Source organism: Pongo pygmaeus, chromosome 7, assembly GCF_028885625.2.
Source record: "Pongo pygmaeus isolate AG05252 chromosome 7, NHGRI_mPonPyg2-v2.0_pri, whole genome shotgun sequence".
NCBI lineage: Eukaryota > Metazoa > Chordata > Mammalia > Primates > Hominidae > Pongo > Pongo pygmaeus.
The window spans coordinates 8,568,284-8,595,378 of NC_072380.2; the positions used below are offsets into that span (position 1 = coordinate 8,568,284).

Sequence of the window (27,095 nt, forward strand, 5' to 3'; positions counted from 1 at the left end):
TGGATCTGACTTAACCCTCCAAATTGTAAGGTTCCTGAGAGTGGGCTCATGACATTCATGTTTTATAAATGTGGCATAAAAGTTCACACTGGCTGCCATATGGCTCAGTGCCAGTTTGATGCTGCATTCAAAGAACCATCATTCCAGCATCCAAGCATACTTAAAGACAACTGAAATGTTTACTGCCGTCCCTCAAGATAAACACCAAAGAAAAATTATTTTCAAAATGCATGGCAACACTTCTTAAAATCTTATTTTCCCATCTCTTTCTCTCTCTCTACCACATTCCCAGGATTTTCCCAGGAGCAAAACTAACATAAAGACCCAGGAACAAAATGATTAATGACTTCACTATATCTGATTCTGATTTAGTTGGTTTAGCGTGGTGTCCGGGCATACGTATTTTTTAAAATCTTGCTGGGCACAGTGGCACACACCTGTAGTCTCAGCTACTCAGGAGGCTGAGGCAGAAGAATCACTTGAGCCCAGGAGTTTGAGTCTAACCTGGACAACATAGCAACACCGTGTCTCTGAAGAAAAAAAAAGCAAAAACAAATCTCTTTCAGCTGCAGTCAGAGTTGATAACTAGTTGATCAAATAATTGTGGTAGCCATCCTTCACAATGGACCTTAATATTCCCACCTCCTGGTGTTATTCATTGTGGAATCTGTCTTAGCCAGTCCTCAATCGGGTCTGGTATCCAGGCCCCACCTTGAGAGGCTTGTCCCACTTCCTACCCCACATGTGGTTTTACACTTACTTTCAAGACTGACCTAAAAATGTAAAATGTACTTGTTTTCACCTTGTTTCCAATGAAACAACTATTCTAAACATTCATTTAGGATGGTTATGGAAATTTGAACACTGGCTACATATTAGAAGATATTTGCTTCAAAATAACCCAGCTTGGTAATGAGATGATGGTGGCTGAGGCTGGTGATAGGCACAGAGGGCTTCATTATCAAATAGAAACAAGTGGAAAAACCAGAATTTTTCCATAATAAAAATGTAAGGTAAACACGAAAATGTATTGAGTGCATAAAAAGAATCTATGGTCTCACAGGCATTAGCTTATAATTTGAACATCAAAAATAAAAGTGATGGCCAGGTGCAGTGGCTGATGCCTGTAATCCCAGCACTTTGGGAGACCGAGGTGGGTGGATCACTTGAGTCAGGGAATTTGAGACAAGCCTGAGCAACATAGTGAAACCCCCATCTCTAAAATAAATAAATATAAATTAAAGTGACTAGAATTGATTACAGAGCATCAACTCGATTTGAGTCTATAAAGATTGCTGGTGGAGGGGAACAATGGGGAGAAAGAGAAAGAGAATATATTTGTGACCTAGATTATTTTCCTTAGTTTTGAGAGAATCTTCAGGTCTCCTGGGTCTTCTAGCCCAGTACTTATTTTTATTTTTATTTATTTAGTTATTTTTTATTTTTTTAGGTGGAGTCTCACTCTGCCACCAGACTGGAGTGCAGTGGTGTGATCGTGGGACACTGCAACTTCCGCCTCCCAGGTTCAATCTATTCTCCTCTCTCAGTCCCCCAAGTAGCTGGGACTACAGGTACCTGCCACTTCACCCAGATAATATTTATATTTTTTTTTTTTTGAGACAGAGTCTGGCTCTGTTGCCCAGGCTGGAGTGCAGTGGTGCAATCTCGGCTCACTGCAAGCTCCACCTCCCAGGTTCATGCCATTCTCCTCCCTCAGCCTCCCGAGTATTTGGGACTACAGGCACCTGTCACCACCTCCGGCTAATTTTTTTGTATTTTTAGTAGAGACAGCGTTTCACCGTGTTAGCCAGGATGGTCTCGATCTCCTGACCTCGTAATCTGCCCGCCTCAGCCTCCCAAAGTACTGAGATTACAGGCACGAGCCACTGTGCCCGGCCGCACCCAGCTAATTCTTGTATTTTTTGTAGAGATGGAGTTTCACCATGTTGATCCAGGCTGGTCTCGAACTCCTGACCTCAGGTGATCCGACTGCCTTGGCATAACAAAATACAAGGATTACAGGCATTAGCCACCACACCCTGCCTATTTTCCTTAGTTTTCAGAGAACCTTTGTGTCCCCTGGGTGTTCTAGCCTAGTATATCTCAAATTTTGCTGCACCGAGGACATTGTTGAAATGCAGGTTCTCATCTGGGAGGCTCAGTGGGCCAGCAAATCTGCATTGGTTTAGGAAGCTCACGCTGAGTATCAAGCTTCAGTGAGGACCAGGCATACCCCTGCCTGCCAACCCCCTCTCAGCTGGGCTTAACTCTGGCTCTTTCCTGCCAGGGTTCTTCCCCTCAAAATAGCAGCTATTTTCAAAAAGTCTCTTGGAAAAAAAGCCCTGTTTTAAAATTGGGGTGCTCAGGATTGGCCATCTGCTTACCATGGGGTTTTAAGACCTTTGCCCAGACCCCTGCAACCAACTTAGAACTGACATCCTTACTTTTGAAGGCCCCACTCCACACCATATTAAATTCATTAAAATCAACCCCCATTACAGGCATATCTCAGGCATCATGCCCTCAGAACGGAGTTGCAGCTGATCACTTGACAATGTTGTAAAGCATTAAACTTGCATTCATTTCAGCCTTGCAGTTTTCACATTTAGGAGCCAATTGTCTTAGGTCTAAAGCATTCATGTAGAAGCATTTTTATGGGCCCCAGACACTACGCTTCCCAGCCTTAATGGCCTCTGCAATGCTGGTTCCTACTGCCCCACCCCTGGGTTCTGGCCGGCTAGCCCATGCCACCTCATTGCTCCCCCGTTCAAGTGTGCCTTAGATGTGTGGTTTCCAAACTCATCTACACTTTAGGGTCACCTGAGATTTTCTTTAAATCTTCCAAAACCCAGGCCACACCCAAGAACAATTAAACCTCAACTTCTGGAATGGGACATAGCATCCGTTTTTTGTTTTGTTTTTGAGACAGGGCCTCGCTCTGTTACCCAGGCTGGAGTGCAGTGGCACAATCATAGCTCATTACAGCCTCCAACTCTCGGGCTCAAGAAACCCTCCAACTTCAACCTCCACGGTAGCTGGGATCACAGGCGGGCACCACCACGCCTGGCTAATTTTTAAATTATTTATACAGACAGTATCTCCCTATGTTCTCCAGGCTGGTCTCAAACTCCTGGGCTCAAGCGATACTCCCGCCTCAGCCTCCCAAACTGCTGGGATTAAAGGCATGAGCCATCATGCCTGGACATCAGCATCTGTATTTTTTGAAGCACAGACGAGTTTGGGAACTACCGCCCTAGACTGAGCTCGGTTTCCTAGCCCTGTCTGACTGTAGGATTCTGCTGGACTGCTTCTGAAAACGGAGCTCCCAGGCTCCTTCCCAGGTAATTCTGATTCATTAGGTCTGGGGTGGGCCCCGGAATGTGCATTTTTTATGAGATCCCTCTGGGTGAATCAGGCTAAAGCCAATTTTGGATCTGAGACCTTGGAGATCATTCCCCAGCTTCCCTCCTAACCCAGTTCCCAGCTTGGCCCACCTCACCCAGGCTGTGTCACATCTGACTTCACAGATTACACCTGAGAGGGAAGCCCCAGCCATCACAATGTGAGAACATTTTACAATCACGAGGATATGCCAAATACACTTTAAAACTCATTCAGGATTAGCGTTCACTTCAAAGTTGACAGACTCTGAGAATGGGCTGGCCACGTGCTGTGCACAACCCTTAGTGCTCTTCTGTGACTAATATTTGGATAATTGATTGTTGGAAGCTCAGGAGGCCTCTCTCTCTCAGCGGGGTCGAAGTTAACTTCTTTATTTCTGAGGTAGGGAAGAAAATGAGGATGTTCTGCCTTTTGCTAGACTGAATACTGTCCTCCAAAAATTCACATTCACCAGGAATCCCAGAATGCGACCTTATTAGAAAATAGGGGCAGGGCATGGTGGCTCATGCTTGTAATCTTAGCACTTTGGGAGGCTGAGGCAGGATGATCACTTGAGGTCAGAAGTTCGAGACCAGCCTGGCTAGCATGGCAAAACCCTGTCTCTACTAAAAACACAAAAATTAGCTAGGCAAGGTGGCATGCACCTGTAATCCCAGCTACTTCGGAGGCTGAGGCTGAAGAATTACTTGAACCCAGGAGGCAGAGTTCCAGTGAGCTAAGATTTTGTCACTGAACTCCAGCCTGGGCAACAGAGCAAGACACCATCTCAAAAAAAAGAAAAGAAAATAGGGTCACTGCAGATCTAATTACAAAGAGGTCATATTGGAATAGCGTGGACCTTAAATCGAGTAATAATGGCATCCCCATGGGAAGAGAAGAAGAGACAGAGACACACAGGGGAGAAGGCCACATGAGAATGAAGGAAGAGAATGGAATGATGTGGCCACAAGCCAAGGATTGCCAGCAACCACCAGAAGCCAGAAAAGGCAAGGAAGCATTCATCCCTAGAGCCTTCAGAGGGAGCACGGCCCTGCCCGTTTCAGACATCAAGCTTCTGGAACTGGAGAGAATGACTTTCTGTTGTCCTGAGCCACCCATTTGGGGAACTTTGTTAGAACAGTCACAGCCAGGTCATGTGCTCCTGAATGCATCTAACGCATTAATAAGCACTGTCTTGGCCAGTCAGGGTGGCTCATCCCTGTAATCCAAGCACTTTGGGAGGCTGAGGTGGGTAGATCACCTGAGGTCAGGAGTTCGAGACCAGCCTGACCAACATGGAGAAACCCCATCTCTACTAAAAATACAAAAATTAGCTGGGTGTAGTGTTGTGCACCTGTAATCCCAGCTACTTGGGAGGCTGAGGCAAGAGAATCACTTGAACCCTGGAGGCAGAGGTTGCAATGAGCTGAGATTGTGCCGTTGCACTCCAGCTTGGGCAACAAGAGCGAAACTACATCTCAAAAAATATAATAAGTACTGTCTTGACAGTGGTCATCAAAAATATTTGATTAAGAGTTAGCAGGAAAGCCTGACCCTTTCACAGACGGACGGAAGGGCCAAAAGAAAATAGATCGTTTCCACTGGGGCAAGAAGGATAAGAATTCTATGGAAAAAACAGAGGGATTTGTTTAGTGAGCGCTGCGGAGAGGCATTTGTTTTCTTGCTTAAAAAAGAAACACAGGTTGGGTGCGGTGGCTCAAGACTTAATCCCAGCACTCTGGGAGGCCAAGGTGGGTGGATCACCTAAGGTCAGGAGTTCGAGACCAGCCTGACCAACACTGTGAAACCCCATCTCTACTAAAAAGACAAAAATAAAAGAAAGAAAGAAATTAGCCAGGCATGGTGGCGAGCGCCTGTAATCCCAGCTACTCGGGTGGCTGAGGCAGAGAATCACTTGAACCTGAGAGGCAGAGGCTGCTGTAAGCCAAGATGGCATCATTGCACTCCAGCCTAGGCAACAAGAGTGAAACTCTGTCTCAAACAAAAAAAAGAAAGAGAGAAAAAAAAGTACTTTTATGTCCACTCAGTGGAGATTAAAAATACATTCCCATTGCACAGTGCATTTGGAATCTTTTCTAAACTTTTGTTGCACATGATCGAATTTGATCTTCATAGCAACTCCCTGAGGTGGATAGGGCAGGCCTTTCTGAACACCTATTTTCTAGTTTGCATTAAAAGAACGGAATTGACTTGGACCAGTGGCTCATGCCTATAATCACAACACTTTGTGATACAGAAGGGAAGTGCTCAGAAGGGAAGAATGTGGTCTCTTTAAATGATATGGAAGTGAGGAAGGGAAGTACTGGGTAGAGGAGGGTGTGGTCCCTGGCTAAGGCTCCACCCCAGGGCCTGTGCCTACGGACCTAGGTGAGGACAGGCATTTTTTTTTTTCTGCCCAAGTGTTGCATTTCCCAAGACCACCGTGGCTGCCACACCCCCACTCTGTGCCTATAAAAACCCTGAGACCCTAGCAGGCAGACACATAGGCAGCTGGACTTAGAGAGGAGCACATCAGTGGAGGAAAACAAGGGTGCTGGACATCAAGAGGAATGCACCAATGGGCACCGGCACACCACAGGCCACTGACTGGCAGAACAACACAGAGTTTGGCTGGGACAGTTGGAGAAGAGTCAGGCCACTCGCCCGACTCCAGGGGTAAAACATCTCCCTTCTGGCTCTCCCATCTGCTGAAAGATACTTCCACTCAATAAAACCTTGCACTCTCACGCCTGTAATCCCAGCACTTTGGGAGGCCGAGGAGGGCAGATCACGAGGTCAGGAGATCCAGACCATCCTGGCTAACACAGTGAAACTCCATCTCTACTAAAAATACAAAAAAATTGCCGGGCATGGTGGTAGGCGCCTGTAGTCCCAGCTACTCGGGAGGCTGAGGCAGGAGAATGGCGTGAACCTGGGAGGTGGAGCTTGCAGTGAGCTGAGATCACACCACTTCCGGTACACCAAGGCAAGAACTCCGGGACAAAGAGAGCCCTCTGTCCTTGCAATAAGGCAGGGGTCTAATTGAGCCGACTAACACAAGCTACCTACAGACGGCTAAACTAAAAGAGCACCCTGTAACACAGGCCCACTGGGGCTTCAACTATAAACATTCACCCCTGGACACTGCCATGGGACTCCCTGCCTGTCTGTATGCTCTCCTAGAGGTTTGAGCGGTGGGGCACTGAAGAAGTGAATCACACCCACATTGCATGCCCTTCGAGGGGGACAACAGAACTTTTCCCATTTCATCTGAGAGACCAAGGCAGGAGGATCGCTTGAGCCAATGAGTTTGAGACCAGCCTGCACAACATAGCAAGACCCCATCTCTACAAAAAAAATAAGTAAACAAAAAAAATAAACATTAAAAATTAGCCAGCTGCGGTGGCACACACCTGTAGTCTCAGCTACTCAGGAGGCTGATGTGGAAGAATTGCTTGAGCCCAGGAGGTTGAGGCTGCAGTGAGCCACGATTGAACCACTGCACTCCAGCCTGGGCGACAGATTGATACCCTGTTTTGACAACAACAAAAAGAATGGAACAAAATAACTTCTCAAATAGCTAGCAGAGGCAGATCTGGTTCTCAAATGCACGTTTTCCAGGTTTCAATTCTTGTTTCTAGCAGTATTATGGAGAAACATGATCACTAATACATGAAGGAGAGGAGGTTTCAAGTTCTGATGAAAAGATGGTGAAGAGAGGAGTTAGTTGACTAGGAGTGACTAGGATTGGGAAGAAAATGCATGACGCTACTTAGAGGAAAGAAGAAAAATTAGCATAGAGGTGACTGAGCAGACAGAAAGGACTTGGAAGAAGCGTGTTTGGCCCTGTCTCTGCATTTTTTCCCCTGCATTAGTAACTTCCCTGATGACTTGGATGAATCCTCTCTTCCAGGGCACCCAGCATTCCCTTTCTGTCCACTTCTCCTTTCCCAGGGCCCATACAGTCTGGGAAAGCATGCTCTGCCAGCTTCTCATATCTTTCCTTCCTTAATCAGCCCCTAGCATCTCTAGATAACCCATATACACCTGGAGTTACACATGTCCCAGTCTTTGCACTGCAGTGAATTCAAAGAAAGGTAGACTCTAGCTGCGTGCAGGGGCTCACACCTGTAATCCCAGCACTTTGGGAGACAGAGGTGGGCGGATCAGCTGAGGTCAGGAATTTGAGACCAGCCTGGCCAACATGTTAAAACCCTGTCTCTACTAAAAATACAAAAATGGCCCAGCATGGTGGCTCACGCCTGTAATCCCAGTTACTCGGGAGGCTGAGGCAGGAGAATCGCTTGAACCCGGGAGGTGGAGGTTGCAGTGAACCGAGATCTCACCATTGCACTCCAGCCTGGGCAACAAGAGAGAGAAACTCCGTCTCAAAAAAAAAAAAAAAAAGATTTCTTCTGTGTGCATGGCTCAGCTCTGTGGTCCGCTAGCGTCCATCCTCAATCTGCTTCCAATCTATGGAATCAGGAAAGACTGAACCAACCTAGATTTATTAATATTTTAGTATAACATAATACAGTGTTACTTACAATGGCTTTGACCGTATACCCCCTTTTGCTCCTTGGAGGAAAGGCAATTAATAGCTATTATGTGAGTTAATAAAATAAGACCAGAATTTATGAGTGTAACTAACCTGTTCCCATTGGTTTTCCTTGTCTCCCGCAGGCAGAGAGCTGATCAAAACAGCAAAAGCAAAGCAGTGCCCCTGGCCCAGTTCTGAAGCCAACCTTCCTTAACCACTCAGACCCATCCCTGGTTAGGACTTGCTGTGGATTCTCAGGTGACTCCATCTCAGGATAGAGGGACTGAGAGGGGGTATGCAACATTTCAGACCCAGAAACCGTTGATTCTGTCTAAAAACACAGCAATAACCACATCCCACCCTCTTGATTTAAATGAAAGTGTTTGGGAGAATAAAAGATGAACTTTTTTTTCTTTGTCAGATCTTGCGCTCATTTGGTTCCGGTGGGGAACAACAGCTATGAGAGAACAAGTGTATTCAATTAGAATTAATTCCCCTCTCTTATTCTCATAGCTGAGCAGGGCTCAAGTGCCTCTCATCTGAAAGAGGTAATAAGATTTAATCTGTCTCCTCATCTACCTTCTGCAAGTATACTTAAAAAATTAGCTCTTGGGACTCTTCCAAACGGAGTTTTATGAGGCATTTGCTAAGGTAAACGTTTTAGACTTTGAACACAGTTCAGATTTCAGGGGAAGTACTGAAATCTGAACTGTGTTGCTAACTGCCCTGCCTTTCAACTCAAGACAAAATAACTTTGAACTAAAATAATTATATTTTTATTGTTTTCCACTGTGTCCCCAAGTCTATATCACCACCACCCCTAATCCCACCCCGCAGGAGCTAACTCCTCCTTCCTGTCCCTGCAAGATCAAAACTCCTCCTGGAAGCCCCGCTAGCTCTGTCTGCTCGCCTTCGTGGCAGATATCGCTATTGTATTTTTATACTCATTTGTGTGATAAGTACTTCAATGTCCACTTCTTCCACGAGCCCCTGAGACCCTGGAGGGACAGGACCACACGTAGTTTTTCTCACTGTTACATCTGCCTTGCCAGGCACATGGTAGGCGCTTAATAAGTATTTAGTGAACGAATGGCTTGTTTGGTGACAGTCCAAAGGCTGGGGGACAGAGGGAAAGCTGTCTCCTGTCGGGCCCCAGACGGGTGGCGCTGATGGAGAGGCGGCTAGGATAAGGCCTCCAGGACCGAAGCGCCCACCCGTAAGGCCCCTGCCAAAAAGACCTTCCTGAAGGCGGAAGAACTGCGAGAGTGCCTACTTTGGCCCAAGGCCTGACCCGAGGATCCCAGGGACCCTTGCCGTAACCGGCCCCGCCTCCCGGGCCCCAAACCCGGACACGGCCCTGCCCAAAGCTCCGGCTCCTAGGGCCCGCCCCTGGCCCCGCCTCGGCCGACCGTGGCCTCGCTCCTGGGCCTGCCTCAAACCCTCCGCAGGTAAAGCCTCCCGAACGTGAGCCACACTCGGATCCCCTCCTCAAACACCTCCCCGTTTCCCACACCCTGGACCCCTCGCTCCGTCCCGGCCCCGCCCCAAGCCCAGCTCCGTCTCGGCCCCTGAGCCCAGCCCCGACCCACCTCCCCGTCCCTGGGTCCCTCCCGACACTGGCCCCTCCTTAAGCTCCGCCTCCCAGGGCCCGAGCAGCGCCTGGCCATATCCCAGGGCCCGCCTCCTGAGCGTAGGCTGCAGCCTGGACTCGGCCCCGCCTCCCGGATCCTGGGCCCCTCCCCACGTCGGCCAGCCCTAAGCTCCGCCTCCCAGGGTCCGAGCACCGCCTGGTCATGTGCTACGACATAGTCAACGCGCCACCCCGGCCCCGCCTCCTGAGCCCTTCTCTAGGTTGGCCTTAGCCCCGCCCTAAGATCCGTCTCCTGGGCTCTGCTCGGAGTCCCGCCTCCTGAACCCAATCATCGTTTATCCCCGCCCTAATGCCCGCCTCCAGGACTCTTATTCTGCCCCCACGCAAGGCCCCGCCTCCAGGACGCCACCCACCTGGACGCTTCCGAAGCCCCGCTTCCAGGATCGCCCTATCCTGGCCCCGCCCCAGGACCCGCCAACATGGACTCTCCCCAGGACCTGCCCCAATGACGCTTATCCTGGCCCTACCCCAGGCCTCGCCCTCATGTCGCTCATTCTGGCCCCACCCCAGGCCCCGCCCTCAAACGCTCATCCTGGCCCCGCCCTAGAGTCCGCCCCCACGACGCTCCTCCTGACCCTATCTCCGGTCCCCGCCCCCTCTGTTCCCCCAAGCACTGCCCTGGGCCCGCCCCCTCTTCAGTCTAGGCCTGGCTTTTGCCCGGTTTCCCGGCAACGCTGCGGCCCTGCCCACGTCATGGCGCCCGAGGAGAACGCGGGGACCGAACTCTTGCTGCAGAGTTTCAAGCGCCGCTTCCTGGCTGCGCGCACACTGCGCTCCTTCCCCTGGCAGGTGGGCGGCGGGGCGAGGGGAGAGGCCCGAGGGGCTCGCTGGAGTCCAGGGGCAGACGGGATGGGTCTCTGTGCTGAAGCCCACCGCGCTCCCGCCACGTGAGTGCCTGGGCTCCCGCCGGTCAGGGCCGCGCGACCCCGTCCCCATCCCTGGGGCCTGGCCAGAGTCTCTCGCACCCCTCCTGCCCCGCGGGCTGGCGGCGGAAACTGGGGGCGTCCCCGCCGTCTTGGGGGGCAGATGCACGCTCGGTGTGGGGTACAGTTCACGATCATTTTCACGACTTCTTAAAGGCAGTAATCGTTCTGGTCACTGGGCTACAGCTGCCCTCACCCATTCTAAAAAGTCAGCGCCCTGAGGACCGCGGGTAACCATGTCCTCCTGAGCGCAGTGACCAGGTCACAGGCTGTCCCTCGGGCCTCAGTGTTCTCATCTGTATGTCGAGCACTGCACAGAATCAGCTCATGCGCTGAGGCTCTCACGCCTGTGATGGAAGAGACAGTGAAGGGGGTGGCCTCTCATCTCCCTGGGGACCTGCCATTCTCAGCACAGGCGCATGGCAGGCAGCAGCCTCCCTTATGCCTGCACAGGGGCTTAATGCACCCCGCCCCATTTGTAATTCATGTGCGGTGAGCTCACTGGGATGAGTCAGTTTGGATACGTATTCCTCCCTGAGTCTGCCCCATTTTATGGGGTGTTGCTTAATCATTTGCGTTATTCCATTGACATAAAATATTTAGCACTCAGAGATCATTCCTGGTCAGGAGAAATTTGTGCATTTTTAACCCAAAATAGAAACCGTCATAAAAGCATCATAGATCTCCATTCAATATTGACTATAGTTGTTCACATGTCCACGCTGAATGCTAACTTGGGCTCACCCTCAACACCCACGAGGTGGGTACTATTATCACTCACATTTGACCAGAGGGATTGTTTGATTAGGGTGAAGTAGTTGAGAGTTCAGACCCAGGAGATAGCCTGCCTGCTTCGAATCCTGGCCCAACCCCTGGCCCTGTGTGACCTTGGGCAAGTGACTGCATCTCTCTGTGCTATTGTTTTCTTATTAATAAAATGGGGGATATAATGATACCTACCTCTTAAGGTTGTTGTCAGAGTTGAGTCCAAAAGCTTGTGGATCAGTGCCTGGCTCATGGTAAATGCATGTCGGTGTTAGCTACTGTTTTTATTCGGTCTCAAAATGTTTAATAAATGCCTTACGTGAGCCAGGCACCATGGATCAGCAGTACCCATGACAGATGAGGCTCTGCTTGCATGGGAGAGCCAGAGAATAAGCAAATAAATGAATAAACAAGAAAAGACCAGATGAGAGTGGCTTTAAAGCCAAGAAAACAGGGAAATGGTGAATGGAGCAACCGGGGAGAAGAGTCACCAAAGTCGCGGAATCAGGGAAGCCTGTGGGCGGCAAGCCACCCAGGCGCCGAGGCAAGAGACAGAGGACATGAGCTGTTCCAGTATAATAAAACATAAAATAAGAATAGTTATACCAGATCTAGATCTTAGATATGATTATATATAAATATCATTAATCATTAGTTTTTAGCCATTACTTTTTTTCCAATATTATAATAATCCTTGCTCTATAATCATAGCCTAGGAAAAACCAGGCCATACAGAAATAGGAGCTGAGGGGACATAGTGAGTTGTGACCAGAAGACAAGAGTGCGAGCCTTCTGTTATGCCCGGACAGGGCCACCAGAGGGCTCCTTGGTCTAGCGGTAATGCCGGCATCTGGGAAGATGCCCATTGCCAGGTGGACTGTGGTCCAGCAGTAGCGTAAGTGTCAAGAGAAAACACACTCTACTTAGCAGACCGGGAAAGGTGGGGGGTGGGTCTTCCTTTCCCTGGGGGAGTTTAGAGAAGACTCTGCTCCTCCACCTCTTGTGGAGGCCCTGACATCAGTCAGGCTTGCCCACAGTTATCTGGAGGCCTAACTGTCTCCCCGTGATGCTGTGTTTCAGTGGTCACACTCCTAGTCCGCCTTCATGTTCCATCCTGTACACCTGGCTCTGCCTTCTAGATAGCAGTAGTAAATTAGTGAAAGTACTAATAGTCCCTGATAGGCAGAAATAATGACATAAGCTGTCTTTCTGTCCTCTCCCTCTCTGCCTCGGCTGCCAGGCAGGGAAGTGCCCCCTGTCCAGTGGACACGTGACCCACGTGACCTTACCTATCATTGGAGGTGACTCACATTCTTTACCCTGCCCCTTCTGCCTTGTACCCAATAAATAACAGCGCAGCCAGACATTCAGGGCCACTACCGGTCTCCGCGCATTGGTGGTAGTTGTCCCCCAGGCCCAGCTGCCTTTTCTCTTATCTCTTTGTCTTGTGTCTTTATTTCTACACTCTCTCGTTGCTGCACACAGGGAGAGACCCACCGACCCTGTGGGGCTGGTCCCTACAGAAGCCTTCCCCAAAGAGGTGGCATTTGAACTGGGGCCTGAGGGGTGAAGCAGCTAGCCATGGGAAGGGCTTGGGGAACAGGATATGCAAAGGCCTGTGGTGGAAACAAGCCAGCTGTGGTTGAGGAACAATAGCAAGGCAGCCAGTGTGGCTGGAGTGGAGTGAGCAGGGTGGGCAAGGGGTGAGGGAGAACAGGCCAGAGAGAGGGATTAGGACCAGGTGTTGTAGAGCCTTTTACAGCATGGAAGGAGCTCTTAAGCAATGAAGTACCTTGCCCTGTGTCACATACCAGCCGAGACAGTCTGCCTAACTCGGGAGCCAAAGCTCGCTGCTGGGCTTGAGGCCCCTGTAAGAGGTCAATATTACCCAGGCTGGTACGGACACATTCTGCATTTCCACTTAAACTCAGATGGCAAGCCCATCAAACCTTGGTGCCATGGCTGCCCTGGTAATTCCTGGCTGACCAGTGCAACCAGGGAACTGGTCCATGACCTGGGTGGCAGCTAAGTAGCCAGGACTAATGCGGCCAAGAGTCAGTCTTCTAGCCTTCTTCCTGTCACTCATCCAGGTGCACCCTGCGACATCTGAAGGTCAGGCTTTCAGCTGCTGTGGCTTCCACTTCCAACTGGCTCCACGTCCCCAGGGAGGGATCACATAGGGCTTTGCCCACACATTCTATTGCGCGTTTCATGTTCCTGTGAATGCGCCCTTGAGATTTCTCTCTCCCCTCCACACAGAGCTTAGAAGCAAAGTTAAGTCACTCATCAGATTCTGAGCTGCTGCGGGATATTTTGCAGAAGGTAAGAATCCCAGAGTCCCTAGGACTCATGACCCTGCCTCCTGAATCTCTCCGGAAGACGTAAGAGAAGAACCACAGGTGTGCTTGTACTCTTTAAAAACACCCCTGTTCAAAGAAAAAAACCATTGAATCAGCACTGCAGGTGGGTGTCAGCACCTCCGAGAGCTCCAGCGCTTTCGTTTTCTATCTAAGACTTAGACAAAGACATCAGAATATACAAAAATCTGCATGAGAGGGGGGAATCTAGGGAATGTTTTTTAAACCATCCACAGCAAAAACAGAGATGACGGGTGCAAAAGAGCTTCTGGCATTTTGTAGATGCTCAGAGACTTTCTTTTTTGCATTCCTGAGGCCTGTCCTGCCCACTCCTGTCTATTCTAGACCTAAATGGGCCCTTGCTTTGCCCAGGGTGGGGTTTGGACTCAAGCATATCTGCATGCAGGTGAGAGACAGTATCAGGATCACCACCCGGTCCAGCCACAGCCTGACCTTGGCCTTGAGGGCGAAGTGCAGATCACCCTGCATCCTGGGTCTTCACTTTCGAAAGGCCATGAGCCCTTCAGAAAAGACAAAGCAACAGACTCCCTCCCAGAAAGAAGTGCACCAGAAGAATACGTTTTCCATACAAACTCAGGGGAGGCAGACATCCTCCACCCCCACCCACCCAGCCCATCCTAGGAGCCCCAGTTAAGAATTCCTGTGCTAGAGGTGAACCAAGACTATCCACGTGGAAAAGATGCAGCCACAGCAGGGAAGACTTTCGGGCAATACAGTATGTCAGGGTTTCGAGCATGGAGATACCTGAAGTTATCTCGCACCCTGCTCTGAGTTTCACCCTGAGCCTCACTCTCGTAGGTGGTGAAGCATGAAATGTAGGGAGGGCTGCTTTAAAATCCAGCACAAGGCTGGGTGCACTGGCTCACATCTGTAATCTCAGGACTTTGGGAAGCTGAAGTGGATGGATCACCTAAGGTCAGGAGTTCAAGGCCGGCCTAGCCAACATGGCAAAAACCCATCTCTACTAAAAATACAAAAATTAGCTGGGCGTGGTGGTGCACGCCTATAGTCCCAGTTACTCGGGAGGCTGAGGCAGGAGAATCACTTGAACCTGGGAGGCAGAGGCTGCAGTGAGCCAAGATCGGGCCACTGCACTCCAGCCTGGGCAACAGAGCGAGACTCTGTGTCAGAAAAAATGAAAAACCAGCACCAGCCTGAAGAGCCTGTGTATTGCGTGGGGTACTTTCCTGCCCTTGGGCAGAATCTGCATCCCTCCCAGCCAGCAGGCACTGCGGACCATCTCCTCCCTCTCCCTCCAGGCTCCTGTTTTCTCACCGTTCCCACTCCTGCTGCACCATTCCCTCTGCCCTCCTTTCCCAGTGCCAGGCTGTGGCCACCTCAGAGCTTGCACCGACTGTTCCCACTGCCTGGAACTTGCTCGTCCTGCACTTGGCTTCCCTTGGCTTCAGCTGGAGTGTCACCCTGAGCGTCCCCTCCCCTCCATCCTGTCCCCAGGGACACACGCTCCAAGAGAGCAGTTGCCGAGTGGGCCTTCCCGCCTCTTTCATAGAGCCAGACAGTTGGCGGCTGTCCTTACTGCAAACCCTGGTTCACACTGGCTCCCCTGGGAGGGAGGTGGTTTGGGCCCACATGCCCTGTGTTCCTGCTCAGAATGGGTGTTAGAGATGCCGCCATAGCCTGTGCCGCTTCAGTGGAAGCATTTTTAGGAAACGGCTTATATCTTAAGACAAACTTCAGATGCATGGGGCCAGAACGCTGTGTCCATCTATATCTTTGCTGAGGGATCAGGTAGCCTGGAGTTTGCCCTCTGCTGTGTTGGCTTGAAGCTCATAGGAGACCTAAGATGGGCTCTCGAGCAACCAACGTTCTGTCCTTTGCCATAGACTGTGAAGCATCCTGTGTGTGTGAAGCACCGGCCGTCAGTCAAGTAGGCCCGGTGCTTTCTCTCAGAACTCATCAAAAATGTCAGTTATGGGCAGTGTCCGCCCAGTAGCCGGACAGCATAGCCACCTGCGTGCTGGAGCCCCCGTCCTTCCCAGGCCCTGGGCCTGCTTTGCAAACCCCAGCATGGCAGGATCCTCTCCAGGCAACTGGCTGCAGCTGCATGTGACCCATGGGAGACAGTGCAGGGCGGGAAGAAGGGGGGCCAGTGTCTCTCCCTCACTCTGCCTCCTGGGGTTTACACAGCAGCTGCTTCTCTGGGGCCCCAGCTCCTAGCATGTGGATTCTCATTCCTACCAAGCTGGCCCAGCCCACAGCACTGGAACCCTCACCCACACCCTCTCTCCTGCCCCCCGAAGGGTTTGGAGTTTCCTGCTCTTGTCCGTTTCTGGGTTGCCCAACAGGCCCCTTTTAGAAGTTTTAGCTCTTGCCATACCTTTGGAACTAGTTCCTCTGGTGAATTCTCTGCATTGATCCTGCTGGAATGATCTCTTTCCTGACTGATATAGGATGGATTTTATTTTTTACTTATTTATTTATTTTTTTGAGACAGAGTCTCACTGTGTTGCCCAGGCTGGATTACCGTGGCACAATCTCGGCTCACTGAAACCTCTGCCTCCTGGGTTCAAGCAATTCTCGTGCCTAGCCTCCTAAGAAGCTGGGACTACAGGTATACGCCACCATGCCTGGCTAGTTTTTGTATTTTTAGTAGAGACAGAGTTTCACCATGTTGGCCAGGCTGGTCTCGAACTCCTGACCTCAGGTGATCCGCCTGCCTCGGCCTCCCAAAGTGCTGGGATTACAGGCATGAGCCACCGCACCTGGCCTAGGATGGATTTTAAAGAAGGGCCCGAACATGCGGGGTTTGACATGAGGATGTCGAGAGGCCATTCCTTAGTAGGCAGTAGCAGAACTGCTGAGTGAAAGGGCCACACTTTTAGCAAATAAACAATCCCCTGGTTCTCCAATACCTGCTTTCTCCCTAGTCCTCCCCAAAAGGGCGCATCTGTGGTCACCAGCAGGTCTGCCCTGTGCCACCAGGAGAGGGCAGCAGTCACCCAGTGTACTCTGCTGCTGCCCTGTGAATCTTAGGATGAGGCCAGCCGTGGAGAAGCAGCCTGCTGACAGCCACAGCCTGCAGCATAGGCTGCCCTCACAGTTCTGCCTGGGCTCACTTCAAAGCACTTTTTGTTTTCCTCCTCTCTGTGTTTGATCCAAACACAGAGCTCTCTATCATGGTCACGTGGCAGCTCTCACAGAACCCTTGTCTCCTGCCCTAGACTACAGCTAACCCTACCCTCTCAACACCTCTTGTTGAAGGTCCTCCCGTCCAAGTTTCCCCACCAAGTGGAATTATTTTTTTTTTAGAGACAAGATCTCTGTTGCCCAGGCTGTCCTCGAACTCCTGGGCTCAAGCAGTCCTCCCATGTCAGCCCCTAGAGTAGCTGGGACTATTCAGCACACACCATCACGCCCAATGAAGTGAATATTTTATATGCCAGCTGGCCGGTATTACACATTCCATCCCAAATCTCCCCTCCAAACTTGGTGAAAATCATCTCGCCATTTTTACAGATTAGAACGAAAGCAAACAAGCTCTCACTCTGTCTGCCCCCAGCACGAGGCTGTCCACACGGAGACTTTGGATGAGCTGTACGAGGAGCTGGCGGAGACCCTGATGGCCGAGGAGTCCACCCAGGGCCACCGGAGCTATTTGCTGGTATGAGAAGGGCACCATCCTCCCCCTCACAGCCCAGATACCCTTCCTGCACAGACAAAGTGAAAACGTGGGTGTGGGTTTAAATCCTGACTCACCCATTCTGCAGTCTTAGACATGAGGTCCATTAACCTTCTTTAGCCTCAGTTTCCCTGTCTGTAAATCAAGCACTTCAACAACAATAGCATGTCTCGTGGGGTTGTTGAGCATTTGTCCAATAGGTAACACACACTACCTGCTTCACAAGGACCTGGTGCCCAGTCCTCAAAGAATACTTGACAGGGCCAGGTGCGGTGGCTCATGCCTGTAATCCCAGCATTTTGGGAGGCTGAGGCGGGTGGATCCGAGTTCAGGAGTTCGAGACCAGCCTGGCCAATATGGTGAAATGTGTCTCTACTAAAAATACAAAAATTAGGCTGGGCGTGGTGGCTCATGCCTGTAATCCCAGCACTTTGGGAGGCTGAGGTGGGTGGATCACCTGAGGTCAGGAGTTCAAGACCAGCCTGGCCAACATGATGAAACTCCATCTTTACTAAAAATACAAAAATCAGCGGGGTGTGGCAGTGGGTGCCTGTAATCCAAGCTACTCGGGAAGCTGAGGCAGGAGAATCTCTTGAACCCAGGAGGTGGAGGTTGCAGTGATCCAAGATTGCACCATTGCACTCTGGCCTGGGCAACAAGAACAAAACTCTGTCTCAAAAAAAAGTACAAAAATTAACCAGACATGATGGCACATGCCTGTAGTCGCAGCTACTTGGGCAGCTGAGGCAGGAGAATTCCTTGAACCCAGTAGGTGGAGGTTGCAGTGAGCCAAGATCGTGCCACTGATTCCAGCCTGGGTGACAGAGCTCAAAAAAAAAAAATAAGATAAAACATAGATACAGAAAATCACAAAGGAAAAACATAGCATATTGAAACATCACCAGGCAGCCACCCCTTCATAGCCACACCCGGCCCCTGACCACGGCTGACCTGTGCTCCATCACCAGAATTCCATCGTCTCAGGAATGTTGGATGAATGGAATCCTGTGTGGCCTGAGATGAGTGTCTTTCATGCTGCATGACACCCTTGAGGCCCGTGCAAGCTGTTGACATGTCAACAGTTAGCTGCTTCTCATTGCTGAGTGGAAATTGGTCCTGTCATCGTTTACTCAGCCATGTGGTGGATGGCTACTTGTCTGCTAAGCCACTTGTCTTCTGATTGCTGGACTAACTGTCTCGCCCTCTCTTGGTGCAGGCCTCAGGGGGCTCGGTCATACTCTCCGAGAGCACGGCCATCATCTCCCATGGCACCACGGGCCTGGTCACATGGGATGCTGCCCTCTACCTTGCAGAATGGGCCATCGAGAACCCGGCAGCCTTCACTCACAGGTGACCTCGGGATGCAGGGCAGGGCACCGAGGCAGGCTTACCCTGGTGCAGTCGCAGAAACCGTCCCCTTTCTTCGTGCCAGGACTGTCTTAGAGCTTGGCAGTGGTGCCAGCCTCACAGGCCTGGACATCTGCAAGATATGCCGCCCTCGGGCATATATCTTCAGCGATTGTCACAGCTGGGTCTTCAAGCAGCTCCTAGGGAAAGTCCTTCTCAATGGCCTCTCATTAGAGGCAGACATCACTGCCAACTTAAGACAGCCCTAGGGTGACATGGCCCGGCTGGACTGGGAGGTCGTGATGGTCCATCAGCTCTCTGCCTTCCAGCTAGATGTTGTCATTGCAGCAGGCAATGCCCAGCCCTGGGCACCCTATGCAGGCGGTGTTCTTGCAGCTCTACTCAGCTCTTGGCTCTGGGAAAAGGGAACAATGGACGCTGTCGGGCATGGACATGATGGGGCTTCCAGAAGGGTTACTCTGGGCCTCCAGGGTGACATCAACGGACAGGGGTGCCTCTTAAGGTGACCTTCAAGCCACAGCCCTCTTGTTGGAGACAGGCATACTCCCGTTACAGTCATCACCACATGGCTGTGTCCCAGAGCCATGCCCTGTGTCCTTCAGAGACCACAGGAGGAAAACAACTACTTCTGGGATAAGGACAGGGCCCTTGAGAGAAGGTGGTGTTTGGCTGGGCCACCAAAAACCCCTCACCCCTGCCAGCACACTCAGTCCCCTCTCTGGTCGAACAGAGCTCTGCCTGTGGTCCTGGGTCCCAGCCCTGAAAACCACAGGTCCAGCAGTGGACAGGGGACACAAGCCCACCCCTGCAAGCCAGCAGACTAATTAACAGATGCCTGAAACACGAAGTTCATGGCAGGGTCAGGCTTTGTGTCTTTCGAAGCCCTCTAGATAGGCCGAGAACCAGAGCTGGTTTTTTAAGGAACACCAGTGAGTCTGGAGATTTTTTTCTTTTGCTTCGGTCTTTTGCAGCTTTCTCTACTAAGGGTTCTCCTTTTTCACCCAAGTAATTGCCTTTCCATCTAATGGCCCAAATGGTCAAATGGCATCTAATAGTCTCATATGAGCGCTGCCTCTCTGGCCTCGCCCTGCTGCTGAGGTCAGCATGACCTGGAACTGTCCGCTGCTCCCTTTCAGTAACCTGAAGCTTTCACCATAGACGTGCTGTATTGCCCAGAAGCCATCGTGTCGCTGGTCGGGGTCCTGCGGAGGCTGGCTGCCTGCCGGGAGTACAAGCAGGCTCCTGCGGTCTAAGTGGTCTTCACTGTCCACAACCCAGAGACGGTCCAGCTGTTTACCACGGAGCTAGGTGAGCCCCCATGCCCACCTGGGCCTGCATGGTCCCCGAGCTGTCCCTGCAGGACTCCAGTGGAAGTGAAAGAACTGGGCACCGGGGAAAGGCTAGGATGCCCCACACTCCCATACCATGCGGGGAACTCGGGCAGAGGCCGGTGAGCAGGGTGGGCTTGGGGCATGGGGGGCTTGCAGCAGGAGGAGGGCAGCTCAGCACAGGGAGGGAGGGTCTCAGCCCAGCAGCCCTACTGTGTTCTTCAGAGCAGGGTTCCCTAAGCCCTTGGGCCTCGGTTTCCTTATCTATAAAATGGAGGTGGCAGGAGAGGCAGTCGGGGTCAGGGCTGGACACAGCTGTGGCCTGCAGGACGCTGGAGCACAGGCTGTAGAGGCGGATCCACCAGGACACTGTCCTGAACACCCAGTCGATGGAAGACGAGCAGGGTGACTGTAGAGAAGGGGAACTGGCCCCGTAGTGGGCCAGCCACTGTCCTCAGACCTGACATTTGTCAGCCCCCAGCACCTGTGAGGGTGTGCTGTCATTGTCCCATCTCACCAACAAAGACACTAGGACACACAGAGGCCAAGCGACCCCTGAGCTCCCGCAGACTGCAGCCCGGCCACCTGGCTCTCGTGCCTCCACACGACACACTCAAGCCCCCCAATGCCACCAGCCTCTGCCCCAGCTCGCCCTGAGCACAGCCCCTCCTGACAGCCATGTGCACAGATGCACCCGCAGCAGCCTCTGCCTGCACACAGAGATACGGACGACCCAATGTCTGTCCACATGAGGCAGCCCGTTAACTACAGATCCAACAAACAAGCCAGCAAACGAAAGCATACTGGGTTCCAAGACAGAGTCCCATACAACCTCGCACAGGAGTCTGGCTGGGCACGGGGCTCAGGCCTGTCATCCCAGCACTTTAGGAGGCTAAGGCAGGAGGACTCCTTCACGCCAGGAATTCAAGACCAACCTGGGCAACATAGTGGGACCCCATCTCCACAAAACATACAGAAACTAGCCGGGCGTGGTTGCACACACCTGTAGTTCCAGCTACTCGGGAGGCTGAGGTGGGAGGATGGCTTGAGCCCAGGAGGTGGAGGCTGCAGGGAACTCTGATCTCGCCACTGCACTCCAGCCTAGGCAACAGAGCAAGACCCTGTCTCAAAAAGGCAAAAAAAAAAAGGAAGTCTTCCTTCAGATACTTACGTGAAAAAATACCTGCAAAATCTTTTAAGTGAAAAAAGTGCCAAACAGCAAAAATAGTATAAGCCCCCACCCACCCTTTTTTTTTTTTTTTTTTTTGAGACAGAGTTTGGCTTTGTATTGCCCAGGCTGGAGTGCAGTGGTGCCATCTCGGCCCACTGCAACCTCCCACCTCCCAGGTTCAAGCTATCCTCCCATCTCAGCCTCCTGAGTAGCTGGGACTACAGGCGTGTGCTACCGAGCCTGGCTAATTTTTGTATGTTTTGTAGAGTCGAGGTTTCGCCATGTTGGCCAGGCTGGTCTTGAACTCCTGTCCTCAAGTGAACTGCTGCCTCAGCCTCCCAAAGTGTTAGGATTACAGGCATGAGCTACTGCGCCCAGCCCCATTTTTGTTTAAAAACTAATAATAATCACCCACACATGGTTATGAGTGCCTATATTCCCAACTACTCAGGAGGCTGAGGCGGGAGCATGGCTTAAGCCCAGGAGTTTGTGGCCACCTTGAGCAACATAGCAAGACTTCATCTCAAAAACAATTATCACAATAATCATTTTCACATAAGTATACCTATAGGGGAAAACCTAGAATATGTACATAGCAGGTTTGTCCAACCTGCGGCCCAATACAAATCTGTAAACTTTCTTAAAACAGTACGAGGAGTTTGTGTGATTTTTTTTCTTTTAGGTCATCAGCTATTGCTAGCGTTAGTGTATTTTATGTGTGGCCCAAGGCGATTCTTCTTCTTCCAGTGTGGCCCAGGGAGGCCAAAAGATTGGACACGCCTCATATACACGGTAACAGGTGCCATCTTTGGATGTCAGGATTATAGAGACTTCTACATGTTCATGTCTGTACTACTTCATTTTTGTAAATACGCATTTTCCACTTGTAACAAAAAACTAATTGAAAATCATCCCGGGTCACAGTGTCTCACGCCTGTAATCCCAACACTGTAAGAGGCTGAGGCTTTGGGAGGCTGAGGTGAGCATATCACTTGAGGTCAAGGGTTCAAGACCAGCCTGGCCAACACGGTGAAACCCCATCTCTACTAAAAACACAAAAATTAGCCAGGCGTGGTGCTGCACGCCTATAAACCCAGCTACTCGGGAGGCTGAGGCAGGAGAATCACTTGAACCTGGGAGGCGTTGCAGTGAGCTGAGATTGCGCCACTGCACTCTAGCCTGGGGAACAGAGTAAAACTCCGTCTAAAAAATAATAAAAGAGGCTGAGGCAGGAGCATCACTTGAGGCCATGCGTTCAGGACCCCATCTCTACAAAATAAAAAAATTACTGGCATGGTGTCACGCACCTGTCATCCCAGCTCCTCAGCAAGTGGGAGGATTGCTAGAGCCCAGGAGTCGAGGCTGTGGTGAGGAATGACCGTGCCACTGCACACCAGCCTGGATGACAGAACAAGATCTGTCTCAAAAAAAAAAAAAAAAAAAAAAGAATCATTCTGGCTAATGGCTCTTCAGACATCTGTGCTTATAAGAACACCAGCCCCTTCTAAGCTTTGTGTGTGTGTGTGTGTGTGTGGTTCTTTTTTTTTTTTTTGAGATGGAGTCTCACTGTCACTCAGGCTGGAGTACAGTGGCACAATCTCAGCTCACTGCGACCTCCGCCTCCTGGGTTCAAGCAATTCTCCCGCCTCAGCCTCCCAAGTAGCTGGGATTACAGGTACCCGCCATCATGCCTGGCTAATTTTTGTATTTTTGTAGAGATGGGGTTTCACCATGTTGGCCAGGCTGGTCTCGAACTCCTGACCTCAAGTGATCCGCCCGCGTTGGCCTCCCAAAGTGTTGGGATTACAGGCGTGAGCCACTGTGCCCGGCCGCTTTCTAAGCTTTGTGAAGAGTGGGTTGACTGAGCAGCCAGGTAGATGTGGGTTCAGATCTCTGCTTCTGTCTCGCTGTGCCAAGTGCTGGGGCAGATGTGGGCAGAGAGTGGACAGCGGCATGGTGCCTGCTGCTAGCCATTTCTATGAAAAACCAGATTTCTGTTCCCATCCTGGAGGCCAATTCTAGGTACGTGGGTGGGCCTGGGAACCTGTGAACCAAGTAAACTGACTTGGACACCCCCCCACCCTGCCAGGCCTGTCTTAGCAGCCCCACACAATACGCTCATGTCCTGTCCCCAAACACCGCCATCCTCAAACACGTGCTCTCTTCCCAGGCCAGGCCGGGCCGGGATCAGATGGGAAGCAGAAGCTCATCATGACCAGAAACTGTTTCCCTATGGAGAGCACTTGGAGATGGCAATGCTGAACCTCACACTGTACGACTCACACACGACTCCAATGTGATTGTAAGAATCATGTCACCCTCGTGGAAAGAATTTTTATATGGGAAAGCGGATAAAAGTTTCATTGGACTAGAATGTTTGAAGAATGTTAAATTCCAAGTCAGGAACCACAAACTGCCCTCTAATAAGACATCGGCTATCTAAGCATGTGGGTGCCCCCTTTCTGCCAGCAGTTCTGGTTCTTAAGAAAATCACCATAAATCAGACATGAAAATTCTGGCTCCAAAAACAGCATTTTCTTTGTGCAACTAAAAACGTGTGTATCAAGTATGACGTTCCCCCAAGGTGGTCACACTCGGTTCCTCAGAAAGCCAAGCCCGCTGCAGCTGCCATTTCCCTGGACACACTCAGTTCCTCAGAAAGCCAAGCCCGCCACAGCTGCCACATCCCTAGACACACTCGGTTCCTTACAAAGCCAAGTCCGCCGCAGCTGTCACATCCCTGCACACACTGTTCCTCACAAAGCCAAGCCCGCTGCAGCTGCCACATCCCTGGGCTTATGGTGCAGCAGGTGCTTTTTTGAAGGCAGGAATCAAAGTGTTAGGAACACGGCAGAAAGGTGACACCTGGAGACCAAATACAGGATGAGGAGTACTGCAGGTCACAGAGAAGTCACAGAACAGTAATACGCTAGCAGGGGCATGAGGCGTGAAGAACAGAAGAAGACAGGAAGCGTTTCCGAGCCTCCAAAGAAATCAGGGCCAACCTCAGCTTCCCGGGTCACAGAACCAATTCATTCACCAGGCGGCACCACTGCCGTCATTTCAGTTTCTGGCCACTGGGAGGCGCCGCTCGAAAGGGTTTGCCCTGAGACTCCAAGAAGAAGCTGCGGGAAGGACAGCAGGTGTCCTGGGGTTTTAACCTCTGGCCCAGGAGTTATGTGTCCGTAACCAAAGGGAGTACAGTCTGCACCCAGCTCTCATCCCATCAGAGCTACTGCGACTCACGCAGGTTCTTCCGGAAATGGTTTAGCTTGCCTGCAGGATCAGGAAAGTTTGAGAAAAGCATCTGCAAAATACTAAAGAGCAGAGCTTACTTCATTGCCTGTCCCCACCCCATCCCAGGTCACCACCTGGCTGACCCAAGGTTCCCGACCCAACAACAACCCCTCCCAAGTCCCTAACTCCCTCACTTGGACTTGAAACCCTTCACACCCCAGCAGCGCTCCGCCTCCAACTTGACATCATGCTTTCTGGAAACTACCCCGTATGTCCCACTTTCCCACACTTGGTGCCCTGGAGCACCTTCCGGCCTCTACATGCTGTACGTTCCCCTGTGAGCACCCTCCTGTCGGCCTCTGGCCAACACAGTCCCACCCATCTGTGGGCAACAAGGGGGTGTCGGTGTTCTTTTCAGCCTTGCTAAACTGTCTGAATCAAGGATCACAAACTACAGCCTGCATGCCAAATCCAGCCCACAGCTTGTTTCTAAATAGTTTTATTGGAACAAAGCCACACCCCTTAATCTACAGATGATCTGTGGCTACTTTCACACCACAACAGAGTACCATGGTTCTGACAGAGACTGGGGGACCTAGTCTAAATGACTTCCGACCTGGATCTTTACTGAAAATCCTCCGAATCATTCTGTTGACAAGAATGATGTATTACGTTTTGCAAGAAGAAACAAGTAACCTTTGCAGAATTCCACCCATCTTTCAAGGCTGGTCCCAGAAGCTCCCTTTGCCCGCCTACCTACCTGATCCTGATCACATCCTAAACTGCAGCCTGGCCCACCTGGCTCCAGCATCATTTGTGGAGTGTAAGCTCCATAAATCCAGAGGGCAGGTGGAGGTGTGTCCTAACTTTCCCAAGCCTACTGTACCAAAATGGGACAGCAGAGTAGGCCAACCTCTGTGACTTCTGCTCCCTCCCTAGCTTTTCCACCAGAGCCCGCATGGTCCCACCCTGGCTGTGGGAAGCAGGGATCAGGGAGCATGGCTCGGTGCCAGTCTCCAGAACCCTGCCCACCCTGGCGTGGTGGCAGACATGGCTACCTGCAGCTGAGCTGCCAGTACCTCTGAGTCCTCAAAGACCAGGCCATTTTCTACATGTTTCACCAGCTCATGTAAACTGCAAAGAGAACCAAGGGAGCCTGAGAGCTGCCTAGAGAAGACACAAGACCCCTGGAGTGCCCAACTGGGCTCCCATCCACCCCACGCTGAAGCCAGGCTGGGGGTTGGAACAGGGGGTGTGGTTTCTGGGTGCTGGTTCTTAGATTTGGCATCTGAAGGGTTTAAAGGTCTGGGGGGGCTGCACATCAAAATGGCCAAACTGATTTGAGGAGGGAGCCTTAAGGAGGGTTTGTACCTTCTGTGCTGGATGCTCTTCAAGGACTGAAGAATTATTTTTGCATGTTTTTCTTAGTTTCATGGCCATGGAACAAGTAAAGGCAAGCCCCTGGGGACGGGCTCAGCACATAAAAGATGACTTTTCTAGGGCACCAGGTTTTATCCCGACATTCCCTGAGCTCAGCTCACACAAGCGGCTCGCATCCCTGAATCCCATCCAGGGGCCGGCTCCTGAGCAGGTGCCAAGGGCTTAACTTGTGCTGGGGCTACTTCTTCTAGAATCTCCTCTAATGTCGCCCTTTCAAACACCAGTCTATGCTGGGTGGAGTGAGCCATAGCATGACACTCATTTAACTGATTCAAACCCACCAAGTGAGCTTGGCCAAAAGGGACAATGGTGGGAGAGAAAGAAACAAAGAAAACCATGTAAGCCTGCAGGCAATTCCCGCCAATTCTACTCCAGGAGCAAAAGCCCCGAGTGGAGTTCTAGTATTTAAGGTGCTTTTTTTTTCATATAAGGTTGGTGCAAAAGTAATTGCCATTTTTTAATGGCAAAAACCGTGATTACTTTTGTACCAACCTAAATATAACATGAGCTCTAAATGGAAGCAACTACTTCAGTGAGGCTCAGCCCAGCCACAGTAACCGCAGGGCTCCTCCTCCTGGCCTCCAGTGTGTGCTGGACTGACCAAGGGGCAGGGCCTCACTGTGGGCAGCTCGCTCCGCACTGCTTTCCCCTCAGCGGTGGATCTGGGAAGCTATCCCCAGAAAGATTCGGGTTCTGCTCCTACCACTTGAAGTTCACGGCACACGCAGGCAAACAGCACCCGAACATGTCCACCAGCTTCATGGGCAGGTCCAGGCCACTGGAGGACGTGTCCAAACAGACACCCAGGTCCACCGACCCCACTAGGCAAGAGGGGTGGGTCAGAGCACTGGTCTCTGCCCTGGGAACACAAACCCTCCCAGCAAAGTGAGGCAACATCCCCCGAGGGGAGTGAAAATTGGATAAGGCCCCCGACAGCCCCAAGCACAAGTGGCTTAAGCTGGCCAAGAAGCCACAGGGCCTGGCTGGGACATCTGAAAATGTAAGTTGACACTTGCTCTATGTAACCACAATTTGGTTTTTTATGCTGTTGTTTTGTTTCATTTTGTTTCGTTTTGTTTTGAGACAGAGTCTCACTCTGTCACCCAGGCTGGAGTGCAGTGGCATAATCTCAGCTCACTGCAACCTCCACCACCCAGGTTCACCTCCCGCCTGTAATCCCAGCATTTTGGGAGGCCAAGGCGGGCGGATCACCTGAGGTCAGGAGTTTATGACCAGCTTGGCCAACATGGTGAAACCCCATCTCTACTAAAAA

General features: G+C 51.2%; 2 protein-coding genes across 8 annotated transcripts in view; one reads left to right on the top strand and one right to left on the bottom strand.

The window, feature by feature from the left end:
* Window positions 1–239: 239 nt before the first annotated feature.
* The window catches only part of LOC129042737 (uncharacterized), a 124,410-nt gene continuing 97,554 nt past the window's right edge, over window positions 240–27,095 (bottom strand). The window contains exon 6 of the mRNA XM_063669436.1: window positions 240–530. Within this exon, the coding sequence (XP_063525506.1) occupies window positions 454–530 (77 nt within the window). The 3' untranslated portion in view covers window positions 240–453. The remainder of the gene's footprint in view (window positions 531–27,095) is intronic.
* Window positions 10,216–25,868, top strand: LOC129042735 (putative protein N-methyltransferase FAM86B2). 7 transcript variants are annotated; one of them, XM_063669332.1, is made up of 7 exons: window positions 10,216–10,361; window positions 13,520–13,582; window positions 17,159–17,260; window positions 18,495–18,628; window positions 19,805–19,954; window positions 21,828–21,937; window positions 23,316–25,868. In XM_063669332.1, exons 1-7 carry the CDS (start codon window positions 10,266–10,268, stop codon window positions 23,405–23,407), a joined length of 747 nt encoding a protein of 248 aa, XP_063525402.1. In that variant the 5' UTR covers window positions 10,216–10,265; the 3' UTR covers window positions 23,408–25,868. The 7 variants fall into 7 exon arrangements, with proteins under 7 accessions (XP_063525402.1, XP_063525403.1, XP_063525405.1 ...); XM_063669331.1 differs by having other exon boundaries at window positions 10,244–10,361; window positions 23,321–25,868; XM_063669336.1 differs by lacking the exon at window positions 10,216–10,361 and adding an exon at window positions 10,386–10,459 and having other exon boundaries at window positions 23,321–25,868.

What these genes read in the sequence shown, in the direction of transcription:
- LOC129042735 (XM_063669331.1), top strand. Translation starts at nt 10,266, where the DNA reads ATGGCGCCCGAGGAGAACGCGGGGACCGAACTCTTGCTGCAGAGTTTC. An exon ending in TGCGGGATATTTTGCAGAAG is followed by an intron (nt 13,583 to 17,158) that starts GTAAGAATCCCA and finishes GTCTGCCCCCAG; the next exon opens with CACGAGGCTGTCCACACGGA. An exon ending in GCTGTTTACCACGGAGCTAG is followed by an intron (nt 19,955 to 21,827) that starts GTGAGCCCCCAT and finishes TTTTTCTTTTAG; the next exon opens with GTCATCAGCTATTGCTAGCG.